The sequence below is a fragment of the Hydra vulgaris genome, chromosome 01 (assembly GCF_038396675.1).
Source record: "Hydra vulgaris chromosome 01, alternate assembly HydraT2T_AEP".
Classification (NCBI taxonomy): domain Eukaryota; kingdom Metazoa; phylum Cnidaria; class Hydrozoa; order Anthoathecata; family Hydridae; genus Hydra; species Hydra vulgaris.
Window position 1 is genome coordinate 55,105,758 of NC_088920.1, and position 13,905 is coordinate 55,119,662.

At 24.9% G+C, this 13,905-nt stretch overlaps 1 protein-coding gene across 2 annotated transcripts in view; it reads right to left on the reverse strand.

The window, feature by feature from the left end:
• The window catches only part of LOC100199001 (E3 ubiquitin-protein ligase TRIP12), a 60,554-nt gene that overhangs the window by 11,781 nt on the left and 34,868 nt on the right, over positions 1–13,905 (reverse strand). For both annotated transcript variants that reach the window (XM_065788690.1, XM_065788691.1), the window contains 11 exons: positions 13,001–13,082; positions 12,802–12,852; positions 12,617–12,688; positions 12,501–12,544; positions 11,960–12,005; positions 11,789–11,875; positions 7,763–7,810; positions 7,004–7,072; positions 6,889–6,920; positions 6,729–6,816; positions 1,643–1,719 (listed from right to left, as the gene is read on the reverse strand). In XM_065788690.1, the coding sequence (XP_065644762.1) occupies positions 1,643–1,719; positions 6,729–6,816; positions 6,889–6,920; positions 7,004–7,072; positions 7,763–7,810; positions 11,789–11,875; positions 11,960–12,005; positions 12,501–12,544; positions 12,617–12,688; positions 12,802–12,852; positions 13,001–13,082 (696 nt within the window). The remainder of the gene's footprint in view (positions 1–1,642; positions 1,720–6,728; positions 6,817–6,888; positions 6,921–7,003; positions 7,073–7,762; positions 7,811–11,788; positions 11,876–11,959; positions 12,006–12,500; positions 12,545–12,616; positions 12,689–12,801; positions 12,853–13,000; positions 13,083–13,905) is intronic.

Consider the following 13,905-nt stretch of genomic DNA (forward strand, 5'->3'; position numbering starts at 1 on the left):
TAAGATACATAAAAACATTAAAAAAAGAATTTAAGCAAAAAAAAAATTATAATAACAATAATTATTGTTTATTAATAATTATTTAAATTATTTATATAAACTAATAATTAATATAAATTTTTGCAAATTATTATAATAATTTGCAAAAATTTAAAAACAGAAAAAAGAAGGAAAAGAAAATAAGTAAATAAATAAAATATGAAAAGAAACATACTTAAAAAAAATAATAATATTAAAAACAAAAATAAAAACAAGAAAACTACTTAAAAAAATAACAGTAATACAATAATATCAACTATAATAATAATGACATTAAAATAATAATATTAGTAATAATAATAAAAATAATTACTATATAATATTATTATAGCCTAAATTTATAAGTAGTATAAAAGAATTATAAAAACATAAGAAATCATTATAATATTAGAAATAGTAAATATTGTCGATATAAAAGCTAAATTAATAATAGATTACTTCCTGGCAATAAAGCTCATAGCACAATCCAAAATACATTAAAGAAGTTATTTACTTAAGACAGTACAGAGAAAATCTACTAGAGGATATTTATTTCTATATAAAATGTGTTTCAAAAAATAAATGTTTTAGTAATATATTTTTATAGAATCTATTCTTGTTTCTTTTTCTATTATTATTAATAACAATTCAAGCAGTAAACATTTAACATCGTTCTCTTTCCACATGAACTGTAATAATAAAAAAGCAACTTTTCTTTGATTTCAGAATTTATTTATTGATCTAAATAAACTAAAACTTTTAATGATTTAATGATACAAAATCTATTCTGAAATATAAAATAACTCTAACTTCTTTTTAATATTTTTTTTTTTTACAAAAACCAAATTTGTTCTTTATCATAAAACCTAAAACTTATTTTAAGCTATTTTAAACCTAAAATATATTTTAATATATATTATAAAATGTTTTATAAAATATTTTAATTAACTTTTATTACATTTTTAAATACATTTAAATAAATAACAAGTACATTTTTGTACATAATAAAATTAAAATATTTATTAAATAGTGACAAATAGCGTACAGATAAAAAATATATTGAGCAAAGTTGAGAATGTTTAATGGCATCAGCTATTAGAGATAAAAAATATTAGATATTGTATTAAACATAGTATGATGATCAAGAAGAAAAAGTAAAGAATAAATTTTAAGATACTTTCAAGATAAAGCTTTCACAAAACTAGTTACTTATGACATCAAACTGGCTTATAACCTGAGCTGTTTGTGCATATGATTAGTTTAGTTATGGAAACAGGGGAAGTTTAGATGGAACAATGACTTGAAATTAATTAGAACAATGACTAAAATTTAAAGAACCAATGATAACATTTAAAAAAGAATCAATACCAATATTATTAAAAATAAAAAAATTAAAAAAAAAAATATTATTTAGAAAAGAAACAATGGGAATATTATTTAAAAGACAGCAAATTTTAAAGAACAGATTAAAAAAATTGAAAATTCTCGAAAATTAAGTGACTTGTGAACCAAAAATACCAAAATACCTTATTTAACTTTTTTTGCTATCTCTGAATAATTCGTGATCAGATTCTCAAAATATTTTAAATTTTTAAAGTTTCTTTATTAAACAAAAGCTTCTTACTTTAAAACATGTGTTCCAGACCATATACTAGCTCTACCAAATGGACTGTAATCCTCTGTATCACTTACATCTTCTGTCTATAAAATTGACACAAATTATAAAACATGCACACACAAACAAAACTTACGTGTGCAACCCTTAGAATTAGGGTTGGCATTCTGCAATGCTGACCTTAGTGTTTGATAAAAATTGGAAAGGTTATTGAAAACTATTTCTTCTTGATTCGATATTTTTTAAGTATAACAAACAACACAGGTTGGAAAATAAATCTTACTTTTGAAATTTATTTCACTTTATTTTCACTTTATTTCACATGCAACTCTTGGAATTAATTAAAATAAGGTCGGTAATAATTTGCTGACCAAATTTTTTAGAGGTCTGCAGCAGGCCGGCAAAAAAAAATTAATACAAAGGTCTTAACATAAAACATAGAAACAAGGTCAGCAATTTTTTGCCGACCCCTAATTTATATGTTTTATGGTAAGACCTTTGTATCAAATTTTTTTGTATCAAAAGTAATTAGTAAATAATAAAGTATTTTAAAACAATTTATGTGAAAATAATTAAAAAGAAAAAAAAAAAAAAAAAAAAAAAAAAAATTTTTTTAAATACATAATTAACTTTAAAAATTGAAGTTAATTATGTATTTGAAAGAAAACTAATAACTTCGTTAATACTACAAATACTTAAAAATCTAGCTAATACAAATAGTTAATAATATATCCTTTGTTTATAACTTCTTTACAAATTTTTATAAATTCTTTTTATAAATTCAATTAGAAACTCTTTACATTAATTCATTCAATCATTTATTAATTTGCAATTTAGTTAATTTCACCCACACTTGTTTTAACTTGATGTTTAACTGATCAGCCTTATAAAATGTTTTTTTTAATCAAATAAAACCTTGCAAAAAAAGTACAACCTACCATAAATTCTGTATTATTTGAGACTTTATCAAGTCAAACCCTAGAGTAGATGTAAATCTGTGTTTACTGTGCTTCTATTGGCTCTTATCAGAAGTTCGATTTGGTCATGGTACAAAAACTTAGTTAAAAAGCATAAACTAATTTCTCAAAAAACTAATTTATTGTTTATAACTTATTAATTATTTAACTGCTTCGCACTTTAATTAATAAGTTATCAACTGACCTACAACATGAGTTTTGAAGTTGGGGTAGGGAGAGGGGGGGGGGGGGGCTTTGGGCACAATTGCCAACTTTAAAAAAAAGTCTTTTATATCTAAAAATTTCTTTAATTAAAAAAAAGTGACATTAACCATGAATTAAGTTTTATTTTACTATTTCAAATTATGTCAACTTCAAATAACGATAAAGATTCATAATTAGGATAATAAAATAACTTCAGGCTGAATATAGAACTAATATTCAGCCTGATGTTATTTTAAAAGTATTCCCTGAAATACTTCCCTGACTTTTCCAGGTTTTCACTGATTTTCTAACTTTTTAAAACATTCCACTGGTTTTCCCTGAGTGCTATGAACCATGACTTATATTACAGTTCTAGCAATCAATTCACTCTAGCTGACTAACCTTGCTCTGAGAAAATGATGGAGCATATAAATCCTCAGTGAAAGTGAAACATTCTACCCTTTTTACGATACAAGCTGCCATAGCATTATGACAGCATCATGGACACTGCATAAGTTAATTTAAAAAGAAGTTAAAAGCTGTCAACAAGCGGCTATCACCACCAATGCAGTGCACCAGATGGAATTCCAAGTACTATGCGTTGAAATCAATCTAAACCTTAAAAGTATTTTGGTTTCTCTTATGGAATAAGATGCACTAAATAACTAACTACAAGATGCTATTTCAAGTGATATTCAGTTTTTGCTTCAATGATTCCAGTCTTCAAAACAATGTAGAATATGTCAAAAGCATTATTTTACCTTTTTTTAAAACTGACAATTGTCTCAAAAACTGTATTGATAGAAAATAGAAATGAAAATAATTACCAAATGAATATTTAAACAAGGACAGACAGTTCAATGAACATAGAAAGCACTATAAACACTATGCCTCACGACACCTTTTTGAATAGCATTTTAAAGATGAAACAATTCTAGTTAAAAAATAAGATTGTTAAAAGACAAAATTTCTATATACATTTCAAATAAAAAAATTTGATATATATACACTAGAAAATTCATGGGCGCCGGTAGTGCCAATTTTTAGCAACCTTTTACACTTGTAAATGATATTTATTTTGAGAAGAGAAGCCGGTGAAGGCAAATAAATCTTATATTATGCATACCTAATGAGTGTTTATAAATGACAAAGAATTAAAATTAAAAATTTCAATGACTGAAAACAAATGCTTAAAATTAAAAATTCTAAGTTAAAAATTTCATTAAAGAATTTCTTTATAAACTATATTTTGAGCATAACGATAATGCCTTCCAGTAAAAGTAAGACATGTTACGAGCATTTAGGTTATTTATTCACTAAACTACTTAACTATTTATTAACAGTGTCTTTTATTATATTAATATTTATTATTATTAATACATTAGCAACAATATTAGTTTATTAATAAAAAATATCTAAAAAAAAAAAAACGAAAGAGAACTCCAAAGGATTTAGTTAGCAATTGCACCTCACAATATTGTAACTCAATTAGTTAATAAAGTTTAAATAACATAAATTTGTTTTGACGCATGATTAATGCATAAGCGTTACACTATCAGGGAATCAGTGACCTGGGTATATATATGTATATGTATATATACATATATATATATATATATACATATATAAATGTACATATATAAATGTACATATATAAATGTACATATATATACATATATATATATATACATATATAAATGTACATATATATATATATATATATATATATATATATATATATATATATATATATATATATATATATATATATATATATATATATATATATATACACACACACACAACCTGAAGTACCAGCTTTTGTGAATGAATAGGATAATCTGCAAAAAGTGGATCCAGTAGTTTTTTTCAAACTTTGATATAAAAAAAAGTCAGTTTATAATTGATTTGAACAGGTAGCTTTGCAAACTTAGGGCTTGCAGTAGATGGAAAATTTTAACACAAACTAATCTTAGTTGTTAAATGTTTATATTTAATGCAACATTGTTGACATTCTCATATCTATGAATGCCAATCTTAAAAAAATTCCTTTACTTTACATTCTCTTGGAATATCTTTCGCTGCTCACCTCACATGAAAACCATATATACAATCCATCGCAAAGTTAGCATCTGTTAATCTCTTAAATGTGCTTATTATTTTTTTACTCCCTATTCTCTACATTTATTAACTTTTAAAAAACTACATTTATAAACATTCTTAAATAAAAATCTATTGTCATAGTTGGGCATAGAGAAAGTCTAAAAGCACATTAAAGATCTAGTTAGACCTGCTTTGTTTCAAGTAAGCTATTATTTCTTGTTCCGTCAACCAAAACACAATCTTGAAAATTCTCTCCTCACGCTGTAATGAAAATAATTTATTTGAAAAAAATGTCCATCAGAAACAGTTTGCATTTAATCCTTTGATTCTAAAACACAAATCTCAACAAAGGCACTATTTAAAATAATAAACTTGAACCAAATTTTTTTTTAATGTGTTGTTCTCTTTAGAAACTACTTTAATTTTGGAAGACTTTTTTCATACTGTAACAACAACCACAACCTAATTCTACAAGTACATTTATTTTTGTTTATCTCTATTGCTGTATGTTATCATTGATAATTTGTGCCAACCAGAGATGACCTCCCAATCAATCACTAGCAGCAAAATGCCAATCAATGGCCTCCCAATCAATTTGTAGCAGCAAAATGTTCTTTCTTCAAAAATCATTACAGGCTGCCTCCAAAAAAAATTGTGGAGGCAGAATCATTTGGAGGCTGCCACCAATGGCCTCCCAACTGGTTGTGGCCACCAAATTGGAGGTGGAAATATTTGCCTCCCCCCGGCAGATGTAATGAAAAATAATTGCATGTTTGCTTTTAAGTTAACAAGTAATTATATGATTGTTTGCAATTAAAAAAATTCTAATCTTTTTTTAAACTAAAAAATTTAGTAAAATAAATTAGTAGTTTTATTATTCAAAACAAAAGTTAAAAGTTGGAAATTTTACTTCTATGCCTTGACTAATAAATCTTTTTGACAAAAAAAAAAATTATAATTAGTAATTAAATTGACTGATCTTGGTCAAAGGTTTTTAGAACAAGACGACAAGCTAAAATTTTTATCAGTTTTATCATTTACCATAACCTTAAATACCTATTTTTAATAGTTGGATATTGTAAAAGTTATTGAAAAAATTATCTGCTGTTTATTAAAAATTTGTGACCACGCTGTATTACACTAAAATCTACATACGAACGCAATATTAAAATTGTATGAGTTTTAAAGGAGAGGCGAGATCTTAGTGGTTTCTATTTTATCCTGGTTAGGCGGGATTTTTATTTATATGCACAGCTCTTAAGGCACGTTTTTCATTTTCAATTCTGTAGCAAAAAATTTTACTATCAATAAAATCTTTTTGTAAAAGTTTGGCTAATTGGAAAAAGTTCAATTCAAACCAACATTAAAAGAAATTAATTTTATTAATTCTTAATAATATTAAAAAATGTTGTTTTTTTCAAATACTTTTACAATATATAATGACAAAAATTAATAATTTAATGTTATGATCCAAAAATTAAAATTTTAGTATGACCTTATGGCGACAAAATACAAATTTTTAATTTTTTTTGCTTAAGGCATGTAAAAAAAATTTTATCAACAGTGGTGCCAACCAAACTCAAACTGATACAGCATTAATAGCAAACTCAAACTGATACAGCATTAATAGCAAACTCAAACTGATACAGCATTAATAGCAAACTCAAACTGATACAGCATTAATACCATAATTGTTAAAGAACAGAATATGTAACATAAAATGTGCAAATATATTAATTTGAGATGTTTTTGTTTGGCACAGATAGTATTCACATATAAAAAAGCACAAAAACTTAGCTTTTAAAAAATAATAAAAAATTTCAAAGACATACCTGTGTAGTTCCATATTGTCTAACAGCTTGATATATTGTCATATTATATGGCAAAATGTGTCCATTCATAGAAAACTCTAACATGTGTCTAAAATAAAATAATCAACAAGTTACATAATGCAGATTCTTAACTTTATAGACCTAAATTTATAAAGCTTACTTTCCATTAAGAGAGCCTTGCAATTGGGAAGCCTATTGAAAATAAAAATAAGTTGTTGGAAATGTTTTAACTTGAACATTGTTAAAAAAAGAAATATTATTCAAATAAAAATTACCCAGGATTCTTCGATTTCATCTTCAGATTGATCATCATCATCATTGTCACTAACATCATTTGAAAACTCCTTTTAAAAAGATAATATTAATTTAAAATTAATACTCCTATACCGATTGCTTCTTTCTTTTTTCTTTTTTTTGCAATAAATTATTTTATATAAACATAAATTTTTATACAAAATATAATTTTATATAAATATTAGTTTACTTAAAAATTTTACTAAACAAAACAAATTTGGTAAAATAATATAAAAATCAATTAAAATAAAAACTCAACAGGAAAAAATAGTCTCTAATTAATTTGTCTTTGGATTAAAAGTTAAACTTTATTTAATTTAAATCTTTGTATTACATATTGCATGACATATCCAGAATACCCAATGAAAACTTATATATCGATATGGTAAAGGTCTACAAAATTTCAATTGCATACTGTTTCAGCCATGTGAATAGTGCATCTAACTAACAAATAATTCTATTATTAACCCATTAACCTGATCATTTATTTTGTTATTTTTTGAACACATTTTTTAAGATTTATGTCAAAATATGCCGAGTTAAAATATGTGACAATAGTGTGTTGACTGATTTAAAATATGTAAACAATAAGATAAAAAAAATTATTTTAATATTTAAATGGTAAAATTTTATAATTTTTACAAAACATTTTCATATTAGTCAATTTTATAAATTATTATTTGCCGAACTGACGACTTTCAATTTGCAAAATAAAAAAAGTAAAAGAAAACAAAACTTACATCTTTTACTCTACCAAATCCTCTGACTATTAAATATCTTTCTATTGCCTAAAATATTATAAACAAAACATATATATATATATACACATACATGTATACATACATACATACATACATACATACATACATATATATACACATACATGTATACATACATACATACATACATACATACATACATACATACATACATACATATATATATATATATATATAATATATATACACACACACCCACACTCCTAGTCAGCGTTTGCAGGGACATGTACTTTTGTTCCCATTATGTTTTGTTTTTTTACTATTTTTATCATATTTATATATTTATTTAAATTTTTATTTTATTTGTATTTTTATTTATACATATTTAAATTTATTATTTTGAAATATAAAAACATATTTTTTATATTTATTTTTGTTATTTTTATTTATTTATTATTATTATATCTCATTTTTATTTTCATCTTTTTACAAAAACAATTACAGTAATATAACCATATTTAAACTTTGCCGTAACCCTAACCCTAGGCCTGACCTTGATTTTGACCCAAACCAAACCCTCAGTTGATGTAACAGCACTTCCTTGCGAGTAGTAAATGACCGGGGCCCCGGCTAAAAACGAGACTTTTTGCAAAGCCGACCCCAAAAAACCCTGCAAAATTGTAAGATTTAGCAGGGGTTGATAACTGGGGCTAGAAATAAATTTATAATACTTTATATATTATAACTTTATACTTGCATTTACTATTTATTAAATTCTGGCATATATTTATGGCAGTATTTAATAAATAAGGACAGAAAAAGTAAAAAGATGCAACTTGTTGAATAAGAACCCAAACATGAATGAGTTTTGATTTATTGTAATAGAGATTATAGCTCATTTGAGCATTGACCATGATTAGAGAGACAGCATAATAGAGGAAGGGTAAAGCCTGTTGCTGATGCTGATGATGATGATAATGGTGATAATGGCAATGATGATGATGATGGTAATGATGATGATGATAATGGCGATGATGATGAATACAATAATGATTATGGTGATGATGATTATGATGATGATGATCAAGTTGATCATAATGATGTTTACAAATGCATATATATACAAAATCAAACATAAATTTTGAAAAAAAAAAAGTACTTTAGTATGTATAAATGTTTATGCAGTCCCGGTCACAAACCTAGCCCCAGCTAGGTTTTATCAAACCTGGCCACAGTCAAATATCAACCCTGGTTGTTTACTACTTGCAAGTCAGGCTATTTGAAAGTCGATATATGTACTTTTCATTCTCTATAAAAGTTGCTTATGGAGACATTTTTTTACAAAAAAAAAAAAAAATTAATGGGTACACTAAAATGTCCCTGATAATGCTAATGTCCCTGTAGGTATTTGTTTTCTTATAAGATGTGTCCCCATAAATGATACTATAGATGTATGTGTGTGTGTGTGTGTGTGTGTGCGTGTGTGTGTGTGTAAAGTTTAATTTTGCTACGATTTGTTTAGTGGACGTTACGGTTTATATTTGTATTTAGATCGTTACGGGACGGAAATTGATTAGTAGTTAGGTTAATAATATTATTAATTTGTTTTTAGTTGGCTAATAATTGTGAAATAGTTATATGTTTAATGTTGTTTAAAATATTTTTTATATGTTAATGTGTATTATTTGTGTATTAAAAAATAATAAAAATAAGAATTAAAATTGATATAAAAATATACATAATATTATGAAATATATTACAAAAGCTGTGTATGTGAGTAATTTATTAGTTAGCCTAGAGATATATGGAGCAGATTAGTATAGTTATTTTTATTTATAGTTGTTATTCAGGTTTGTAGCGAGCTTTGTAATTTTTTAATAAGAATTTATTTTCGTAGCGGCACTTTGATGTAAATTTGGTTCAGAATTGAAAATAATGATCCAAAATGCAATTGTCGAAACAAAGCAGAATGCCCCCTGAATGGTAAGTGCAAATCAAAAAATATTATATATAAATGCATCATCGCAGCAAAAAACCAACCCAGCAAAGTTTATATAGGATTAACGGAAGGTGAGTGGAAAACCAGATACAACAACCACAAATCATCATTCAACAATATTAAATACAAAAATTAGACCGCCCTTTCAAACTATGTCTGGGATTTAAAAAACAATTTTAATGAAACCCCTATGCTAACATGGTCTATTCTCAAATCAGTACCCCCCTACTCAAATATCTCCAAAAGATGCCCACTATGTCGGTATGAGAAATTTACTATTATATCATATCCAAAACCTGAAGAACTGTTAAATAAGAGAACCAAATTTATATCAAAGTGCCGCCACGAAAATAAATTCTTATTAAAAAATTACAAAGCTCGCTACAAACCTGACTAACAACTATAAATAAAAATAACTATACTAATCTGCTCCATATATCTCTAGGCTAACTAATAAATTACTCACATACACAGCTTTTGTAATATATTTCATAATATTATGTATATTGTATATCAATTTTAATTCTTATTTTTATTATTTTTTAATACACAAATAATACACATTAACATATAAAAAATATTTTAAACAACATTAAACATATAACTATTTCACAATTATTAGCCAACTAAAAACAAATTAATAATATTATTAACCTAACTACTAATCAATTTCCGTCCCGTAACGATCTAAAATACAAATATAAACCGTAATGTCCACTAAACAAATCGTAGCAAAATTAAACTTTTACTACTTGCCTGATGATTGTGATAACACATGAAACTCAGAGTTGCAATATTAAATTATACTATAAACATTAGCATTTTGCTAATTCCTGGTACTGCGGGTAACAGTAACATATATATTATATATATATATATATATATATATATATATATATATATATATATATATATATATATATATATATATATATATATATATATATATATATACACATATATATATATAGTCATGCATGGTAGTTGAAAAGTTTCTTCCATAAACTGTAGTTTTAAAGAAAGTGCTAATAAACCAGACCAGAAAAAGTTAAAAAACTTTTACTTTCCCTTGTACCAAAAACAAAAACACTATAAATTAAAAAAAACTTTCTTGTCATTATTATTGCAGTTTTCTTAAAAATGATAAAACTTAAAGTACTTCTGCATTAATTTAATTGTTTTAACTTTTCAACAACAATAAAATGTAGCTTAACTGTCAAAGTTGCAAAATTGTTGTTGAAAGAGACTTTTTTACCATAAAAGTCTCTTTCAACTACGAGATAAGGATATATATATATATATATATATATATATATATACACACACACACACACACACACACACACACACACACACACACACACACACACACACACACACACACACACACACACACATATATATATATCAAGGGGTGAATTAAGCCATTGTGAATTATGATGGGCCAAAGATATTTAGCGATCTTGAAAGTATATTTTTTGAAGTAATTACTAATTTTTATATTTCTGGGTAAAAGTTTTTACAAAAAAAGGGTTTTATCATATTTCAAAGCAATTTTAATACACATTAACCTGGTCAGGCAAAGACTACTTTTGTTTATTTGTATTTCAGAATGGGTGAAGCTAATTTAAAATTAAACACAAAATATCACCAAGTAATACTTGTCTTTTAAGTTTATATACATGTATATTCCTTTGAAGTTGGTTAAAGTAGTAACAAGCTTTTATTTACCTCTTTTTTGAAAACTTTTTTGGCATATATAAATTACTTTTAACCTGCTTTTGTATTGCCTGGATTATAACAGTTATGAGAGTCTAATGGAAGAACATTGCTATTTTTGTTGAAGCAAATTTGTTGTTTTTTCTTCAAAATTTTTTTGCAATCTGGTAAGTTTTAGTTATTTCACCCCTTGTGTGTGTGTGTGTCTGTGTGTGTGAAATAAAAAAAATAAAGAATAAAAAAATAAAAGTATGTTTCAAAATAAGAAGTAAAAAATAAAATAAATATCAAAAGAAAAAAATCTATGTAATTAGATTTTGTGGGAGTACCTGCACAAGTGCTAATGGATCAATTTTGACAGCCCCTCCTGTCCATTGTTTTACTGATGTACAGTCTGGGTGTCGACTGAGAGAGCACTAAACATGTAACTTTTTTAATTAAACAAAATAATAATTTAACAAAAAACAAAAAAACATAAATTAAACTTAAAAAATAAAAACCTTTATTTGATGAGTGTTAAAAAACCGAAGAGCTGATGTTCCACCTCTAAATAATCAAACTTAAAATTATACTTTAAAACTATAACACAGTTAAAACAATAACACTGTTAAAATAATAACAAAGTTAAAACAATAACACTTTTAAAACACTCATTGCGCAAGTGTTTTAACTGTGTGCTAACATTAAACAGCTACAAAGCAAAACTAAATTGCTTGAAGTCAATTAAACAGACTGTTGTAATGTGCAATAAAACACAACTTCTTTTAATAACTGCTAATATTCTTTTAATCTACGTCAATAAACAAAATGTATGATATCTATATAATAATGTATTAATAACTCAAAGTTTTAAAGTGCTTTTAATATTTTGTTTTTTGACATTAAAATGTTGTTTAAGAACAATATTTTAATCTCCAAAATACTAAAAAATATGCTAAGAAAAAATGTCAAGAGTGCACCTTCAAATTAACCCTATGTGCAATACATAACTATAATAGTATTCAGTATATAATTATCATTTAAAAGATTAAAATATTTAACCTTGTTCCATTACCACCACCAGAATCATGACATTTTACAGGAAACTAAAAGATTTAACATTAGTATAAAAATTAAAACCCTTGCAACCAAAATAAAAAAAAATAAGCAAATATTACCTGTTCTAGTTGGTTAACACAAAGATTGAGTTTCTGGACTAATGGTATTAATGCTGGTTTTTCACAGATATGCTATAAAAAAAATCCAAAAAGAACCAAATTATATATTTAAAAACAAAGCTTTCTAAATAATAATTTTTTTAATGAGAAAATTTTTAATAAAAAATATACTCATTAAAACCTACCACAGAGTTTATCAAATTCTTTGTTGTATCATTTGTTTTCATCTCATTTTTCTAAAGAAAAAATAAAATAATATGATACCAATAGTAAAATATAACAATAATATACAATAAAACAATAGATATTAAAAATTTATATAATAGTATAAAAAAAACTTTAAAAAATAATACAAAACCCATAAATGATAATTTTATATAATACCTTTATATCAAGAAATGCAGTGAGAAATGTTTTAATTCGAGCACTTCTTTTTGATGATTTGTCATCCTTCTTAGTTAAATACCTATGTGCAAAGTTTTAGTATCACAATGACTGCCACAGATAAAAAAAATGGCAGAGCATTTTGTGCTTAACAAGCATAGTTCTTATAAAGCTTTCTAATTAAATAAAAAAATATAAACTTTTTTAAATGGAAATATTACTTTTTCAAAATATTGCAAATATTAGTGTGAAATTGTAATTTTTTATTATTGTAATAAGTTATATGATAATAAAAAATTACAATTTGACACTAAATATTAAAAGTCATAGATTGTAGCTTCCAGCTAATATTAGAACCCATTATTCAATAATCATTATTCAAGAAATTTATTTTTGTTTAATTAATCATCCAAAATTGTAATGAAAGCTTAAACAACTAAACTAAAAATACCCTTTTTTTGTGTTATTATTCAATACTTATAAGTAATACTATTTTCTTACACTTAAAAATAACATAGAAGATAATGAATATAAGATAGCTTATACTGCAAATAACAGCAGATATTGAAAAATAAGATAGCAAATATTGGTTTACCTCTGATAAAGTTGATTTTAATTACTAAGTACAACAGATTTTAATTATTTTAAATTAACTACTTTTTATTGTTGTGAAAATGGTAAAAAGTCTTTAACATAAACACTTATAAAAGGATACACATTGCAAAAAAGAATTGCAATTTTTATTTTATTTTATTATGTTATGACTTTTTTATACCCCCAGATGGGAGTACAAAAAAGTCATAACATGATAAAAAAAGATGAATTTTAGTTTGAAAGTAACTAAAAAGTCATTACTTTTTGAAAAAGGTCTGCCACCATGACCCAACGGTCTCATTTTATTCATT